This window comes from Bacillus rossius (assembly GCF_032445375.1).
Source record: "Bacillus rossius redtenbacheri isolate Brsri chromosome 4 unlocalized genomic scaffold, Brsri_v3 Brsri_v3_scf4_2, whole genome shotgun sequence".
Taxonomy (NCBI): Eukaryota; Metazoa; Arthropoda; class Insecta; order Phasmatodea; family Bacillidae; genus Bacillus; species Bacillus rossius.
In genome coordinates, this window is record NW_026962011.1 from 20595473 (window position 1) to 20613856 (window position 18384).

An 18384-nucleotide genomic window follows, 5' to 3' on the forward strand; every position below is an offset into this window, starting at 1 on the left:
TTTCAATGCGAAGTAGAGAAAAATCATAAAACGTTACCTGGTCCTAATCATCTCAGTGAACAGATATTTATTTCCAAACTTGGCCTTCCAATGTGCGCCAACTTACCACAAAAACTCATACATTCCCCTAACCTTTCTATTTTGAAATGCCTAGATTCCTAATGTACCAATTTCTAAAAATACCAAATAAATATTGGAATAAAATGTACTTATAAACAAAGTCCTCGTCATCAGCATACATAAATTAAATTTTTACATGTGAGATTTTTATAATAATCACATACCAAATTGTATTTTTGTCGCCATAATTTTATTAATTTTGAAATTTCTCTTGCTTCAAAAGGTTGAACCTTTATTTTTTTTATTGAGAATGTTATGGTTTTTTGTGCATTTTCCATTTGAATCTCCTAAATGAAAAAATTATGGTCTGCGATTTTTAAATTTACTCCATAGAATAATCTATTCTCCTACAAAACACTAACAAATCACAGACAACACTTTAAAAGTTCTGTTATCATGTAGATGAAACTAGAGATTGATAGATAGATACGTCAATTTCTTCAATACCAACTGGACACTGTTCAGTCTTGAAAAGAAAGATGTATGTTCATATGTTTAAATATAGAGAACACTTACGAAACTGATTATACAGTAGAAAATTTTTGTATTTATACATCTTTAATGCACCTGTACAGTAAGTTTAGGCTAAGGTTATTCTTCGAATAACTTTAGTTTATGCTTTGATCGAAAACTTTTAAGGACGAGATACATTCCGATAATGGTTTTTATGTTTTTATAGTACTTCATGAAAGTTGTATAATTCTATGGGAGTGAAATGTACAAATGAAATATTCGAAACATATAAAGAATATCAACTTGAAAGTGTTAAAAACAATAATAAAGTTTTATAAAAACTATGTGATTATCACCATGTATGCCCTTATGTGTTCTTATTTGATTAGCATGCCGCTGTTTTAAATAAGTAATGAAGATGGGGTTGGAGAACGTTAGTTTAAATGTTTTGCATATCATAGCCGGATATATTTAAGGAGGTTGGGCAAAGGGGCATTAGTTCAGGTGGCTTGTCACATTGTGTGGGTTGGGGAGAAGTGAGTGGAACATTGTGTATAAATGTTATTTATTTATATACAGATAAAAAAATATTTTATCATATTGCATTACAACAAAATATAAGGTACAAATCGGGCAAACTTTCGGCACCGGAAAAGTGAAAAAAAAAAAAAAGTGCCGATCCTAAATACTGAAATACCTATGATGTAAATATAGGTAAATTACGTATTTTGTGATGTCATTTCTGTAAAAATATTTACATGAAGCGCTCAGTTTATCAGTGAAAACTGCCTACCACAAACAAATTTTAAGTTCTTACTTCCAAGAACCCTTAATGAAAGTAGCATTTTTCGTGGATAGTCAGGAAAAATGTATATCAGGTGAGACAATATATATTTAGTTTCCTTGAAACGTGTTTATGTCCAATCGAAGTGTTGAAACAGCGTAAACATTTCAAGCGTTGGAGTAGGACGGTGGAAGGGGTGAAGGAGGGTGGGAGGTTGGGTGAGTGGGAGGGAGGCAGGCAGGCAGGAAGGCAGGGAGGGAGGTAATGAGGTACTCTCAACCCATTCTTAACCAAGTGCAACGTTGCCAAATTAGCGCAGTAGCTGTGTGTGGGATAGCTCACTTGCATTTTTCCAACATTGCCTGAAACTGGTATCAATACACACACCAACAACAGAAGAGATATCTTGTATGTGAGCTTGGAAAGTAAGAGAAATTAGAAAGGGAAAAAAGATTAACTGTACTAAAATACTGTTTACTCGCAATGATAATTAATTTTTTTTCCCTTGTTTTAATACATCTATAATGAAGAGGTGGAATGAACATGACATACGACGCGTGAAAACATAATAGCGATAAATAAATAATATGTTTGTTCGTATTTATGGATTCATAAAGAAACGCACATCTACGCATTAAAATCAAAAATGTTTTTTCAAACACTTTTGTATTTATTTACTTACCCAGGTACCGAAATGGATGACTCTGAGTAAAGCTCAACAAATATAAAACAAACTATCTCGAAAACCCCAACTTGTAAAAGTGTTAATTCACAACTCAAATTCTATTTTCCCGACAGAATGGTCAATTCTTATAACCAGCATTTATTTATAGTCACAGAAAATGGCATCGAATGAAAGAAAAACTGATAGTAGAACTGGAATAGGGTATTTTTCATAGTACAGGTAACTAGAGATGATATTTTATTATATTTTTGATATATGTCTACAGAAATGACTTAACAGTTGTCTGTAAAAGTGCATTAAAATTTAATTGCGATACCTACCTTTTGCGATTATCGTTTTAAAACTGCATTTTAAAGACTTAAGTAAATAATATCATGTACATATGTAAGAACGCAATAACTTGCATTTGCATATGGGCGCAAGTTTGGTTTCGATGACACAAATTCACTTTGTGAGAACTAATTTTCATAAAAAAATCTACCCTATCCAGTTTTTATTATCGTTACTTACATGATATTGACTACGAGAACTTGTGCAAAACCAATTCCCATATCTTCGCATAAAGTTATATCTAATAATTTATTGATATTACAAAAAAATAATTATACAAAATATTTATACGTAAAAAGACGTGCATAATTTAAATTAGCAGGCTATACATTATCAAGAAAATTCCCTTAAATAATACTTTCGTTGCACGGTTATCTTATTATAGTGTTGATGACAGCAGGAACTGCAACATGATTAGAGTGGGATCCTAACCAAGTGGATGCCAACTCGGCCCTTATTTTTAGTACATTTAAAAATAACAAATAATATTTAATAATGTATGTTTTTAAAATATTAATTGAATATTAAGTATGTAAATTATATCACTAAAAATATTTATGTAGGTATGTTTATAAAGCAAGGCAAGGTTAAAATTTAACAATTCTAAATAAGTAAAACTACTTTAACCAACTATCTCTGTTATCCGTCACTACTTGTATGCGATTTTTTATGAAACGTTATTCATGCTGTTTCCGTAAAAAAAAAAAAAAACAGAACATTGCTTGAATAAAGCTCGAGCTGCAAATAAACAGAAGAAAATGACTTCTTTTTATTAGGATGTAAACAATTTAACTTAAAGAAATTCTCCAAAGTCCGTACATATGTACACATTGTACAACATTGCACATTAAACTATGTTATACTAAATTGGTAAATAAAACTACTATATATGTTATCTAATTAAAAATGGCTTACTTTTTTTCCCAAATAATTTAAAATCTCGTACTACTTATTTACTTATATTTAAATGTAACTGTTCACGTTTGAAATTGAATTTCTATTGTCCGTCTATTAAATTATCCGTTATAGGACCGGTCCCGAGGGTGACTATTAAATAATTAGGTTTTACTTAAAAAATATGTTTAGTCTGTAAATGTTAGAATAAAAATTAAATCTGTGTAAGTTGGAAACAAATAAATATTGAATTAAGATAGATTTCAACTTACAAAACGTGATTGGTTTAAGTTACTAAGCCATGACCTAACACACTCTTTCACTCCGCCACGAATATCTAAATTGGTGTAAATATATATACTTTCAAAAACATTATGTATGTTTTAGGTACACTTTTTTCTAATCACACGATGTTTGTCTGCTTAAGTGTTAAGGTTACTGTGGATAAATTTTTACGGTTTTTCCACTATCTTTGACGTCATCATCCCCTAACACAACAGCAGACTTGAAACCCAGATTTTTCCATTCTCTTTAAATTTTCAAATCCGGAGTTTGTAATTGTGCCTATTACTTGCTTTGTCTTCCTTTTGATTGTAACACATTCTAGCATCACCTTTTGTTTCATCCAACGAGAGAACTGTAAAGCGCTCTCTTGTTGACACGATAGCAATTGAAAACACAAAATCTCTCAAGAGAGCAGCTGCTAACGGTAAAATAATTATTTTACTAAAGCTTCTATAAAAACTCAAAGATTTCCAAAACAACAGTAATTTAGCAGGAAGGCACGTGTTGTCTGACCGCATGTTGCTAAAAACCAGCCCAAGGAATATAAAAGTAGACAGAGATTTCACCCTTAGAATAAACATGATTTCTGTCCCCCCCCCCCCCCCTCCTTCTGCTACTATCGGCTATAAATGATTCTGACGCTACTAACACAGCATAAAACCAAATGATTTAATTTTGACCCAAAATATATTAAATTCTAGGTTTTCTTCGGAATTCATCCAGTACAGGATTTGGTATTTTAATACACATATACGTTTAAATAAAAAAGTCTTACGTTGTATTTCCTTGTCTTGATATTCATGTCAAAAAAGTTAAGTCTTTGTTTAATGTTTTATTACAGATTAAATGTGTTTAGATTATAAAATACTTGATTCACACTCCATTAACATCTTTGGGTTCTAAAATAACTTTATTAATTTACATAAATTCCCATATATTGAAATACATTATTGATAGAAGTTGTTATAAATATCGTAAAAATGCAAATAGGAATTTAAAATTAGTGCCTTCAAACACTCGATTGTTACATTAATATACACATGGGCACAAAAATATTAATATACATGTCTGTATTGAAATACAAATTTTTGTCGAGGTAACGCTGCTCATTTATATTTGATGCAATTCCCATTATTTAACATCTATGCATCCTGTTTATTTTTTATTTAATTCATAAGCCAGACGTTTGCCAAATAAAACGATATTTTCTTGAGCTCGATTAAAAAAATTACAAGGACTTCACCCTGACCGTGTAACATTTGTTGATTTACTTTTTTTTATTTAAAACCATTTGTTAAATGGTTTCCTTAAAGCTTGAATAGTAAACTTTATTTTCTTGGGTGTAATATATATATAATTTAACTCTAAATGTGAATGGCATTTTGATATTAGTACAGACGAATCGTTAGTGTTAAATAAGCACATCGTGAGACCTATCTTGTGACGACCCCCTGGGCTTCCCCGTGACGTCACGACTTCCAACCATGTTCCCGTTACTCCGCCGCGCCGGGACAGTTATGGCCCTAACGCCGTTGGCGCGGCCCACACGGTGTTAGATGGAGACTTTCTGCGATTCTGACTTGTGCTCCAGGACACTTTTTTTTTGTTCTACCTTTATTTAACGAATTATTTTAAAAAAACTTAAAACCTTTCGCTTTAGATTTTCCATCCTTCATGCCGATATAAATTATTTTTTTGACAAAAATGGTTAAATACCTAAGCATCACCAACGCCTTCTTAAACACTTTAAACGTGAAGTTTCAAAGTACTTATTTAAGTTTCAGGTATATGATATTATTTCTTAGTTATCATAGAGAATAAAATTTTGAAATTAATAATCATTTTTAATGATACTACTCATCTTAGATAAGCTTCTTTAGTTTACAGTAAATGCAAGGATAGTATTTATTTAAAATTTTCATTAACCTTTATTGCCATAGAAGTTCTAATTTCCAGTGCTAAGTATATATTAGGGCCTACTGCCACAGCTACATAACCAAGCTTGCATCTAATAATTAAATACATGGCATTTAGACTGAAAAGCAGGCTCGCTCGATAATACAGTTCATAGCTATCTTTAGAAAAAAATATTTGCCAATTAAAAAGTTCAACATTTTTATAAAAATATATTTTATACAATACTTGATTTTTTAAATGTATAGACAATGGGTTTGAAACAATTCATTACAAATAATTTCAGCCCCTTTGAGAAATAGGTCACACAAAATTTATACCTACGCGCGAGATAAAAATGTAGCCGGCCTTAGTTTCATTTTTGACTGAAGTCAGTCGATAGTTAACTTAACAAAACTAGCTTTCCGTCTGCTTTAAAATAAATAAGTGTTGTTTTATTATTATGAGCTTATCTCATTCCTATTTTCTATGACCTGAAGATTGTACATGAAAAACATTTGTTTAGATAAAAGTCAACTTGTTACTGGTTGTAAAATTCACACGCTGTGAAAAATTCTGTTTGACGTTTTAACCAAGTCATGTTTAAAAATAATCTAATAATAAACATATCCAACAATTTTCCAGTAACAATAACATAATAAGTCTAAATAATAAATAAATTATCATCAGATAGTTTACTTAGATTTGAAACTAGGACTAAATTATCATATAAAAATAAAACTATTTTAGTGACAGCTGCAGAATAACACTACCATTGTAACATGGAAAAAATAATAATATGCTAAGCAATGGAGCCTTTTCATAGAATACATGTTTCATAATTTTGTTAAGTATATTCTTAAACTTCAAATATTACAAAAGGTCTATTGCATGACTAATAATTTAGCTTTTTCCAACAGTCTGTACATACAAAACATAACACACTACATAACACTACATACATAACACACATACGCACACTTCGTCCACATCAGTAACATGAATAGTATTGGAATTCTTTCAATTTATTGTAACAGATTTTGGAAGTAATTTATAACACCAAGAATATTTTGTTCATTTTATTTCAACCAATTTAAACTGCACAGTATGAATAGTTTACAATTTTCATTTGTTTATTCATTTTATATTGTTACGTAAAATAAAAACTCATAAATAATATTTATTTTATTTACAAATTTAACTAAATACCTACATATAACGCGTGTGCTACGTAGTTTTGGTGACAGTTACTTACGAAGTTCATAAAAATCAGAGTCGCTAAAAAAATTTTAAATAATGAAAAATTCTTAAAATGTAACTTATATTATATTTTTAGATGACTTGCAAACTTTCATATATATTAACACAAAGATAAGAGCGTTTTCATGTGACACTGTCACATAACGTCGTGAAATTTATGTGAAAAACTTGAAAAAGAAAGTTTGATTTTTGTGCTTCAAAGATTACACACAATCCCTTACAAATTAATAGCTATAATCCATAATTCATCCCAACCTATTTAAACAGAGGCATAATACAAAATCCCACTCTATTGACGAGGAATCCAACCCATGCCCAGGACGGATCTAGGGCTTTCCTTCAACGGGGTAAAAAATGTGTTTGCGATTCCCACTCACAATGTATTACAGACTAACAGCAAAATTTTTCATTTGCGTCCGTGTACATTATAGACCTAGTATAAAATTAAAGTTAACATTCGTCCAACCCGTGTACTTGCATTTCATTTCACAGGTTTTAGTATTAAAAAAAAATTTGGTTTGATGAAGCACGGACTGGATAAAAATTATTAATTTTCCTAACTAAGAAATGTGGTGAATGTAGCCGACGCTCGGTGGGTTTACTTGGGGCTCTCTCGTGTTTGATCAACCCTTGAGGAAACTATATTTTAAAAAGATAATAAAACTTTTGTCGCTATTTATTACATACAGCAAGCACTACGCGGCTTTCACGAGGGACTTCCAGAAAAACAATCTGTCGCTCTCATGCCCACCCTTCTTTTCCTCCCGCGGATCAAAACAACTGCATTCCATGGTGAACACACCACAGATTGCACAAGTCACTGGTGATGTTCTGGCTTGCGATGCTCGAGCCGATCCCCCAAGAGAGACTTCACTCCTCACAGCACCGAGTCGGCACACAAGTCACACAAGTGATTCAAAGCCCACTATCGCCAGGCTCAGGTTTACACGCTATATTAATTCTTCCCCATCCCCCCCCCCTTGCTTATTTTTCATTTTCTCTCAATAAGTATTGGTTAATAGGTAGTACCATTGAATGGTAGTACTGCTAATTGAATATAATATTTATTTTGCGTGTGTTGTTCTGTCACAGATATGTGTAACTGATATTTATAAAGTGTAATATAACGGGCGTAAAATGTTGCGTAAGTGTTAATTATTAGCAGTTTCGCAGCTGTCTACATTCATTTTGTTGTAGGAGAACTACAAATGCAAGAGAGTTCTAAAGATAAAATCTACAGAAATAGCATTTATAGTAGAGAAATATCGTAAAAATGAAGTCATCAACATACGCAGGCCGGGCTCGGCTTGGCTTCAAGATCACAGGTAGTGGAGTTAAGACGGGTCCTGTTGTTTTTCTGTAATATAAGTTTATTGTGTTCGTTGGGGGAGGGGAGTGGAGAGGTTTGTAAGCTGTCACCAGCTACCTACCCAGTAGCAAGATAGGCACACATAGTCTAGCCGTGGTTTTACTTCGCTCCTGACTGTGCGACCGGCCGAACCAACAGCAATTAGATACGGCACGCGGCAGAAGCGCCACGAACTCTTCGGCTGTGCACTTGATTTGCGCTGTAGGACGCAGCAAGCCTTGATCTTTACATTTAATGACCAATCCCCAGGTGCTTAGTCGGAGGAATTAGATTAGTTTTTCTGCGAGTCCGCCGGGATTCTACTTTAAATTAAAAATGACAAAAATCTCTACAGAAATTTGTAACATAAATTAACCTGGCATCTGTAATAAGAGACCAGCATTTAGTTATGAAGATACCTTTATGAATACGTCCTGTTGACAGCGACGAGTTTTGTTATGACTGCAGAATTTTTGAAATTAAACTTTATGCAGACAATAAACGCATTTATCCTTAATACTTGATCTATTATTTGCAATAAACGATTTGTTCATCTCCAACTTAAAGGCGTATATCATATTTGGAAAGCACTAATAACCATCAGTTGTACATTTATGGGTTATTTTTTCGTGATAAACCTTCAGCCGAAGTTTTTTTGAATTCTTACTCACACTGGATAGCATAAGTTCTTCTTCATTCCACTAACGGCACATATATCCATGATCTTAAATCCTTTCTCTATTAATAGACGTACTTATGTCAATGGAGCAAAATTTCCTTGAATACACCAGCAATAGTCTCCAACAATAAAACACTTACATAGGTTGGTTACTAAATGAGATTTTCTCCATGGTATCTCAGCTTCCTACATATAAAGAAGAATATAATAACAGTCATACATTACAAATAAAAAATAAAAATAATTAATATGGCTTAGGAAAATATTACCTATTATAGATAATATCAACACATGTAATAAATATTTTCTTTCGTTTCACAATCATGATCCTTGATTTATCTTCTCTTTGAAAATTTTATTTTTTACTTCCAAAATTTTCCTTGGTCCTGTATATTATTTTACTTACCTTTGTAAATGATCAAATCTATAGGGAACAGTCGGTTAAATTACGCGTTTCCTTCGTTTATGCGAAGTGGAAATTAACAGAAATACCGGCCTTCCTAATTAAAATCACTGTGGTTAAGTAACGAATGGTACATTGTGCGTACCTCTTGTATTTCGAATCTGATTTTTTAACAGTTTAACTATAAAACAAATGCGAGTAATTAAAAGCACGTTTTTAAATATTACTATAAAAGTGTTATTCAACATACCTAAAGTTAGTATTACTAAATTAAAGTAAATAATTTTATGATAAGCGGGGGTGAATATGTCAACGCAACTTAACAGATCAATACAGTTGCTAAGTTATTTAAATGCACTGTATTTATTTCAGTAATATACTTATTTTCTAGTACACATTTTAGTCCAATTTTTTATAGCGCGAGTGTAATAAATACTATTCATTATAAAATTATTTGTTAGGGGCTAGTTTTAGAAAACCAAAAGGTTATGCAAGTTTTGTTTCCAACAGTTAACCGTATTAACACGTCCGTGTACCACAACATTATCTAGTGAGAAGTTAAAAACATAAATTTCAACAACAAATAGGTTTAGTGGTTTAAATTTTTTAATGGCTTTTAAGTAGATAAGTTTCTTACATTATTTACGATTGGTATATTTCGTGTGCCTTTGCTGGCTATAAACAAGAGCGATTATAATAACAAATAAATAATTTATAGACAACATTCCATTATCATGTTATGAATTAAAATTTGTTTCTAAACAATTATTATTAATAAAATAACTTAAAGAGAGGTAAATAATAATTTTAAAATACATTCCTAAGAACTACAGCAGAAAATTTAAATGTGTAAGTGAAACACGTTTCTCAAACATGCATGTTATTCGGAAAGTCTTAGTTTTGCACCACGCGCGCAACGCGTGAGAAGAAGACGTGAGAGGATGACCTTGCGAAAGGGTTGGTAACATTCCAGGAAGGAGTTAGCAACGCAGCCTGCCTACGCCTCCTCTCCTCCTGCTGAGACTGCGCCCAGACGCGTGCTGGAGCCTCGGGCCCTCTATGTCTCCATTAGAAATGTGCTTGCTGTGTTTATTCTGTGTTTTGACTGTTAAGTTGATTAAATGACTAGTCTGGAACCTATACTATTTGGAAATTCTTCATTTTTAAATATAAAATAAATATTTACGCCATTCCTCTACAAAGCTCTTGAAACTCTCAGTTTCTTTAATCACAATGGTGATAACGGTGCGAAGATTTATTTTGCATATGGATACCTGTCCGGCAGCCGGTCTGGATTCGAATGATTCAACCATGCGACTTCGAAATCTTCTTAAGAGGATAGGAAAAGTATCAACGTGCATGACTCACGAAAATATAAATACAAAAATAGAATTTGAGCGACCTCAAAGAATACAACGGGGTTTGTTATGTCGTCTAAATATTTTCATTATGGTGACCTGAAGTACAGAGAAAGTAAAAAAAAAACAATATTTAGTTTTAAAATTTTTAACTTTCTTCATAAAAAATGGGCTTTAAAATAAAATTATATGGAAAGAAAAAATTGATTGTAAAGTTATAAAAATCAGTCAAGTTAAACCTCTACAATAACCAAATAAAAGAAAGAAATTCATAACTATTTTCGTTTTCAATTTTTAAATTAATGTGAAAATAATTTAAAATTATTATTTTGTTAAAATATTTAGTAATTATATTGCTTTTTCTTTTATGATTTCAATAATTTTACAGTTATGTTTATTTCATAGATTGTATTTTTTTCTAGGGTTTCACAAGCCATTATTTTATTTTAAAAAAATTCGACTAAAAATAACAATACACTCTATTATTTCAGGAAATCCAGGTCTCCATAATGAAAAGATCTAGTCGCCCAGATTATATATATAGATAGATAGGTAGATAGATAAGATAGATAGATAGATAGATAGTTTCTCAAAGATGTTTTTGGTCAGTTCGCCATACCTTCCTTACAACTTCAAAATTAATGATTTAATAACGTATATAGACAATTTACAAAAATTAATGTTTTGAATTAAATTATTATAAAAACATGTTTATAAAAGCCTTATTTTGGTCACAAGTCTACGCCATTTTTGAGATTGCCATAGCTATATAAATAATCTTACATGCATGACAGCTGTTGAAGCGAATTAACCGAAGTAAGTTCCACATACTTTTATAACTTAATTTGTAACATAACTTATTTAATTTTTTCATTACTTATTTATATAGAGTTTGCAATGTTACTTTATATTTATCTAAACCCCAATAACACTGATATTGTCTGCTGTTAGGCTATATATTATTTCTCATAGGTGTTTCTTTGCCGTTACGCTAAATCTCCCATTGTACTTCATCAAAATGTATGATTTGCATTTACACAGCAACTTTGCTCATAGACTCCGCATTATACTCACAATTTATTATACAACTTTGTATTTCCAAATGATGAGGAATGTATTTACAAATGATGAGGAAATAATTCCCAAGAAAAGTAGGCATAACAATGACCATTAATAAAGCACAAGGTCAGACGCTTTAAAGGGCAGGTTTATATTTCCCAGAACCTCTTTACCACGTGGTTTTTTCACGAGTTCGTATATTCAATGGTAGGCCTATTTATGTTTGTATCAGGCACATACAGCCAAAAAGTAAACGATTATCACATTATAACTTCTAACATTGTTATTGAAGAAGATTTTAACTGTAAGAAGTGTAAAAATAAATATTCGATACGGCCAAAATCTGTTGGTACTATATTTTCAATACTTTGCATTAATAAATACTTGCATTTACATACTCCCCCATTATTATATTACCATTCGATGTCTGATCAAGATAAAATGTTTTATTCGCACGGGTAAGTTATTTGTTTTTATATTCTCGTCATTCATCCTTACAGCTCCCGCACACTAGGCGACTAATCACACAAATGACATGGTCTGCATCCACCTTCAAGTCGTAGCGACACGCCTGAGCCTGGCCGCCGCGGACAAGTGTGTGCTCTCTCAGTAGTTGCCACGCACTCTCAGGTCGCGGCGAACTGGCCACGGCAACTTGGCCGTCTAGTGCGGGAGCTGTTAAACATTATATTTTAGGATTGGCATCCATGTTTTCTGGACCCGGCCACAGGCTGAAAGCAGTGATGATGTTAGCCATGCGGTGTCATTATTGACAGTTGAAATAACCATAAAGCCATTAATTATTATCTCCTTTAAAGAGTTACTTTATGTGATTAAATACTACATATCTCAAAATAAATAACCTACTTTAATACACGTGCTGTTCTGTTAAAACCAAAGTTAATACAATTGTTGATATCAATCACTTCACCACTTGATGCCGGGAACATAAAATGGGAACGTTTTAAAAACTGATCTCATCTAACTTACGTCAAGTACGTCACAAACCATCTCCCGAATGGTCTTTTGCTATAAAATACGTAAAGAGGCCGGCAAAAATGAGTTTAGTTCAAGTCCTACAAACGTTCATGGAAGTTACTTAGTTATATATTTGAGTTCATATTATTATGATACGCAAACACAAGTATCTATAGGTGTAATTTTGCAGAACTACACAGCGTTGTCTATGTCAAAGTTATTCTGTTTATTTTACCAAGGCGTGAAAGTGAGAATTTCTCAAGAATATCTGAATAACTGTTTATTTATCCTTACATATACATTTATTATCTCAAAGGCGGCCATATTGTGTTTTCGCTACGTATGGCCACTTGTGACACAACGCTAAGGCGGAAGAATACTGTGATCCTTACGGTGTTCCCGAGCCGTGATAAAACAGACTGCGTTTGAACATCACTGTGAGAAACGATAGCAACAACATTCACTGAAATACCATTTGCAAGTTTCATAAAAATTATAATTTGTCATCATTATAAAACTATTGCAAGTAGTGTTGTACTTTTTCTCGTAAAAATACATATTTATAATCAAATTCCCATGAACGTAATGAAACACACAGTAAAATATTTTCGGGGCGGTAAATTTATCTTAAGAAATATGTTGTTCAATAATAAACTTTTTTCCCAAAAAATATATTTGTTTAATGAAACAACGTAGGTTACGTAAATTATTTTTATTTATTTTCTAGGGATGAGCAGTATGATGGAGGAGGGGGGGAGGAAGCAAATTGCCAGAAGTATTAAAAAAACATTGGTTAAGTCAAAGCGTTCAGAAGCATAAAAATAGACTATTTGATGCCCCTGACTTTTTACTTACTGACATCGGCGATAAAGTAAACTTGTATAGACGGTTGCAGTGAATGTCCGAAAATATTCGTGTATGGACTGCACTACACGAATCTGAAATAACAACTAAGAAGGCAAAATTCGTTTGTAAAACAGCGTTTTATACATTCCAGGAAAACGCAAATTTCAGCTCTTGTATTCAAATGGTTGCAACTTTTATGTTTAACCGCATCCAGTAGGCTAAATTGAACAAGCTTAAAACGTCCACACACCATTTGGGTGTATATATACGTACACACACATACATATATATATATACATATGTATAACATATAAAATCACTGTTCGTACAACGTACAAGTCCTCGTTTACCACCATAAAATGCAAGGCCCTCTGATAGCAGTGTAAATACCAACGTGTGTGTGAAGCTATAGGTCCGCACTTCATATGGGTATATTTATATCATATTAACACACTGTGCCTACAAGTCCTCGTTTAACACCAGAATATGCAAGGTCCTCCGATTGCAGTGTAAATACCAACGTGTGTTTGAAGCCATAGGTCCGCACTTAATATGGGTATATTTATATCATATTAACACACTGTGCCTACAAGTCCTCGTTTAACACCAGAATATGCAAGGTCTTCTGATTGCAGTTTAAATACCAACGTGTGTTTGAAGCCATAGGTCCTCTTTTCATATGGGTACATTTATATCATCTAACACACTATACTTACAAGTTCTTCGTTTAACACCAGAAAATGCAAGGTCTTCTGATTACAGTGTAAATGCCTTTGTGTGTTTGAAGTTATAGGTCCGCATTTCACATGGGTACATATATATATATATATTTATATATATACATATATAAATATACATATATATACATACATATACATATATATAAATATTTGGTTTGGCACCGACTTTAAAACGATTAGTAGGTAGCACCTACCAATTATAATATTTTATTAAAATTATAGGTAATAATTATGTTTGGACAAGAACTGTCACATTGCAATTTATTGTATTGTTTATACAATTTTATTGTTTATACAATTACAATGTGAAAATTCGTATCCAAACATATTACCTATAATTTTAATAAAATATTATGATTGTAATTATTTATTTTTCGATTTCTAGTACCTATAGTATTTTGTTGTGTTTTTTTAGGTCCGTTCGGTTTTTTAAAAATATTATTTTTATGTTTTAATGTTCATGTTCGAAGGCTTAGGGTAATTATGACTTCCAAATAAAATTAAAAATACATAGGGCCTATTTCTAATAATACATATTCCTACTAAGAAGTTTATGATTTGAATGTAAGATAAAGGTTGTAAAGTAACGCGTAATAAAGAATTAATTGTTCATGTAGCACAGCTTACATGTATACGCCTGAAATGGCACCCAGTTAAGGTCCTCGGATCATGCGTCTGTGGCTTCGTAATGTGTGAAATGAGATACGTCCACCACGTCCTCGCAACCAGCGTTAGACACTACGGAGATGTGTATTAGATGTGTGTAAACTCGAGCGAAATGTCCTCGTTTGGAGCGTTGAGAAACATGGGATACACACCGTGTGTAAAGGAGTGTAAGTGACAACGATACTAGCGCGACGTGGTGGTAACACACACACACTACATACTTGATTCTCTACGGTCTATCCGAGGACCTCAAAAAAAAATTTAAAAATCATGTTTTCACACACTAGGTTGACAGAACAGCGTGAATCCGAGGTCTTTTAATCCGAGGACCTGGGGGAGGTCCTCGGATTGCCAAAGGTCCTCGGATCCACGCTGAAATATCATGCGCAAGTCCTCGGATGATATCCTAAGTCCACACACACACACACACACACACACACACACGAACGAATCTTATTATACACATCACTTTCTGTGTATACGTGAATAATGTCAAAATGCACACATCTGTATGTGCTGCTTCATGCAGTTGCACAAATTTGTGTATTCATAGCCTATCATAACACTAATTTCTACAATTTCTTACCAATTTTGTTGTTCTAAAGTTTTATTTTTGACTATTGTGTGCAAAATAGTCAATAATATACTGCCATTATCGTTATGTGAATGGTTGGCTAAATAAGTTTGAACTGGCACATTCTGGTTCTCAAGCTTCAGCTTTTTTATCAATGGTCAGTCTTTGGAACTGGACAGTAGCAGCCATTGACTGATTGTGTGACAAATTTGATTTCATTCCTGAATGCAGAATTTGTGCAGTGAATTTTCCCCTTCAGTTAATATTTAAACTGTCTTTTTAGGAGTGTAAAGATGGCCAAAATGATTGTATTCAGAATTATTTCTATACATTAAACTCTTAAAGATTCTCGAAAGGACTCAAGTGACTTGTAATTCACCTGTATCTTCATTTCTCTGGCATTTATGTTATAGTTACTACTCAAATCTCACCGTTGCCAAATGCACAAAATTGTTTCGTATTATGTATCCAAGTTTTTTTTCCTTTATCATGATGGCATTGTCCTATCTACATTGATCTTGTGGTACATGATGCTTGCTTGTTTTAATTTAGTACAGCGAATGATCTTGGCCACACAGAATCTCAAATATCACAATGGAAATAAATTGTGTCAGGTTCTGTGGAAAATGTTACATTTGTATTCAACTTAACATCATAATTCATTGTTTTTATCACAAGTTTTTGTTATGACCAGGGTCTTTCCATGTACTAAATTAAAACAGCAACCATCATGGGTAAATTGTAGAGTCCCGGTATATGCGAAAAAAAAATGCTAAAAATCCGAAAATACTTTTATTCTATGCTCTTTCACTTCCTCTTTTCAAATCAACCGGCAGAGATAAGAAATTCCAAATACTTTAGGAGATATCGAATTTTTTAATTTTCATCACAATACCTGTGTATTCATGCGGCAATCACCATTGCTTCTGGTTTACGAGTATCGGTTATGTTTCTTATTGGACAATTTTGTCACGTTACAGTTCCGTGATTGGCCAGTATTCAAATGAACCAATACGTGATTGTTTATTTATTTATTAATGTTCCGTCAGAGGTATCGCGACGTAGGTGAACGACTACATCATTTCCTTCTAATGGCAAAGGAAATGTACCCGCCTCCAACTTAGGTGGGTTTTTAACGTTTCTAATTTTAAAGTCTTATTTTTTATTTGGATATTGTTGCGCAAGTAATAAGTAACAAAAAAATTTTACGTGAGTTGTTAATGTTCATCATTTGTCAAGGTTTGTTAGGTCAGGTCAGTTACATTATAAATACTTTAAAACTAAAGAACCATTGAAATTAAATCATATTATTTTTAATGTATGCTTAGTTTGAAAGTATTCATAATGTAACTGACCTGACCTAATCAACCATTTTAGTTCCTACTGTTCATCCTTTGTCCCGGTTTGTTTGGTCAGGTCAGTTACATTATAAATATTTTAAAACTAAACAGCCATTAAAATTAATTCCACATAATTTTTTATGTCCGCTTAGTTTGAAAGTATTAATAATGTAACTGACCTGACATAATTGACCATTTTATTTATTACGCATTCACGAACATACTGCAAAATAACAAAAATTGCGACGGTCGAATGGTTGTACAGGTGTTGTATTGCAAAATTAAAAAAATTCGATATCTCCTAAAGTATTTGGAATTTCTTATCTCCGCCGGTTTTAATGAAAAGAGGAAGTAAAAGAGCATATAATAAAAGTAATTTCAGATTTTTTGAATTTTTATTTCACAAATACCGCTACTCTACATGTTCAAAATTAAAAATTTTATATCTCCTAAAGTATTTGGAATTTCTTATCTCCGCCGGTTGATTTGAAAAGAGGAAGTGAAAGAGCATAGAATAAAAGTATTTTCGGATTTTTAGCATTTTTTTTTTCGCATATACCGCTACTCTACATATTTACCCCATCATGTACTACAGAATCAATGTATACATGACCATACAATCAGGATTAAGGGATAAACTTGGATACGTGATATGTAACTTCTACCAAAGTAAAAACTGTACTGTAGTTCAGAGCCTTGCCGTAGAGGTGATACCACATTAGAAACACCAGCGCGTGTCCCACTTATCATCCCGCCTCATTTACACAAATACACCCCTGGCTAGGCAGGCCCCAGAGGGTCACTTTTTTCTTTTGAAAGGTCCCATTTTCAACATGGTAGAGATGAGATGTGTAAAATTAAAACAATGCCCACTCCAACCACAACATGAGAAAAATGTACATAACATACTTACCTATAAGATGCCAAGTTTTCCGTCGACCATATTTACAAAGCCAAAAGTCGTCATCCTTATCCGAATGAATACCAACGAAAGGTGTTGAAAGTGCATCTGCCACTTGACCTACTAGAAGTATCGTACCAGACAAAAAACTGTCAAACTGCAAAACTAAATGGAAATACACCAATAAGTATGTAAACCACATAGACGCACATATATCATTCAGAACATGTCCCACGCCGTAAGATAATCTCAATTTTAACGGCAATCTCCGTGTCATCTCTGAATAATCATTACTCAACCTCCTAGTGTTTTCCATCATATAGGTTGTAGTTTAGTTAAAAAGAAAATGAAGCTGGGCCTCCACGAACAATCCACGGCAACAACACTATGGCAGTCACAGATTTAATTCCGTTCGATTCAGCATCCCGTAAGCGTACAAAGCAAAACTTCATTAACAAAACACATTGTTTACGGATTCTCCAATGAATTACACCGGGAAGTAAAAGTGGGAGGGAACCATCGACGTTCACTTCAGCTGTCTGCCCACAAACTGTCAGATGATCACGTGGTTTTCCCAGAGATTAGTCCTAATTTCCCGTTTTCACAGAGTATTTTATTTAAGTTAAAACTTATCATGTGAGTTAGTATTATTTTTCTATATAAAATTAATCTGTAAAGATGCTTCTTTGGATAAAAAGTTATCCTAACTTTAAAATATTAAATTGATAAAAATATACGAGTGTATTTAGTTTTAGTAGTTTGCACATGCAGGAAATTATTCCCCTCTA

At 32.8% G+C, this 18384-nt stretch overlaps 1 protein-coding gene across 4 annotated transcripts in view; it reads right to left on the reverse strand.

Annotated features, from left to right (window-relative positions):
• The window catches only part of LOC134541879 (major facilitator superfamily domain-containing protein 12-like), a 64120-nt gene extending 45961 nt beyond the window's left edge, over positions 1–18159 (reverse strand). For all 4 annotated transcript variants that reach the window (XR_010076695.1, XR_010076696.1, XM_063385586.1 and 1 more), the window contains exon 1: positions 17609–18159. Coding sequence is in view for 2 of the 4 variants with exons in the window: in XM_063385586.1 (XP_063241656.1) it covers positions 17609–17915 (307 nt within the window). In the remaining 2 variants the exon portion in view is untranslated. The remainder of the gene's footprint in view (positions 1–17608) is intronic.
• Positions 18160–18384: the final 225 nt, after the last annotated feature.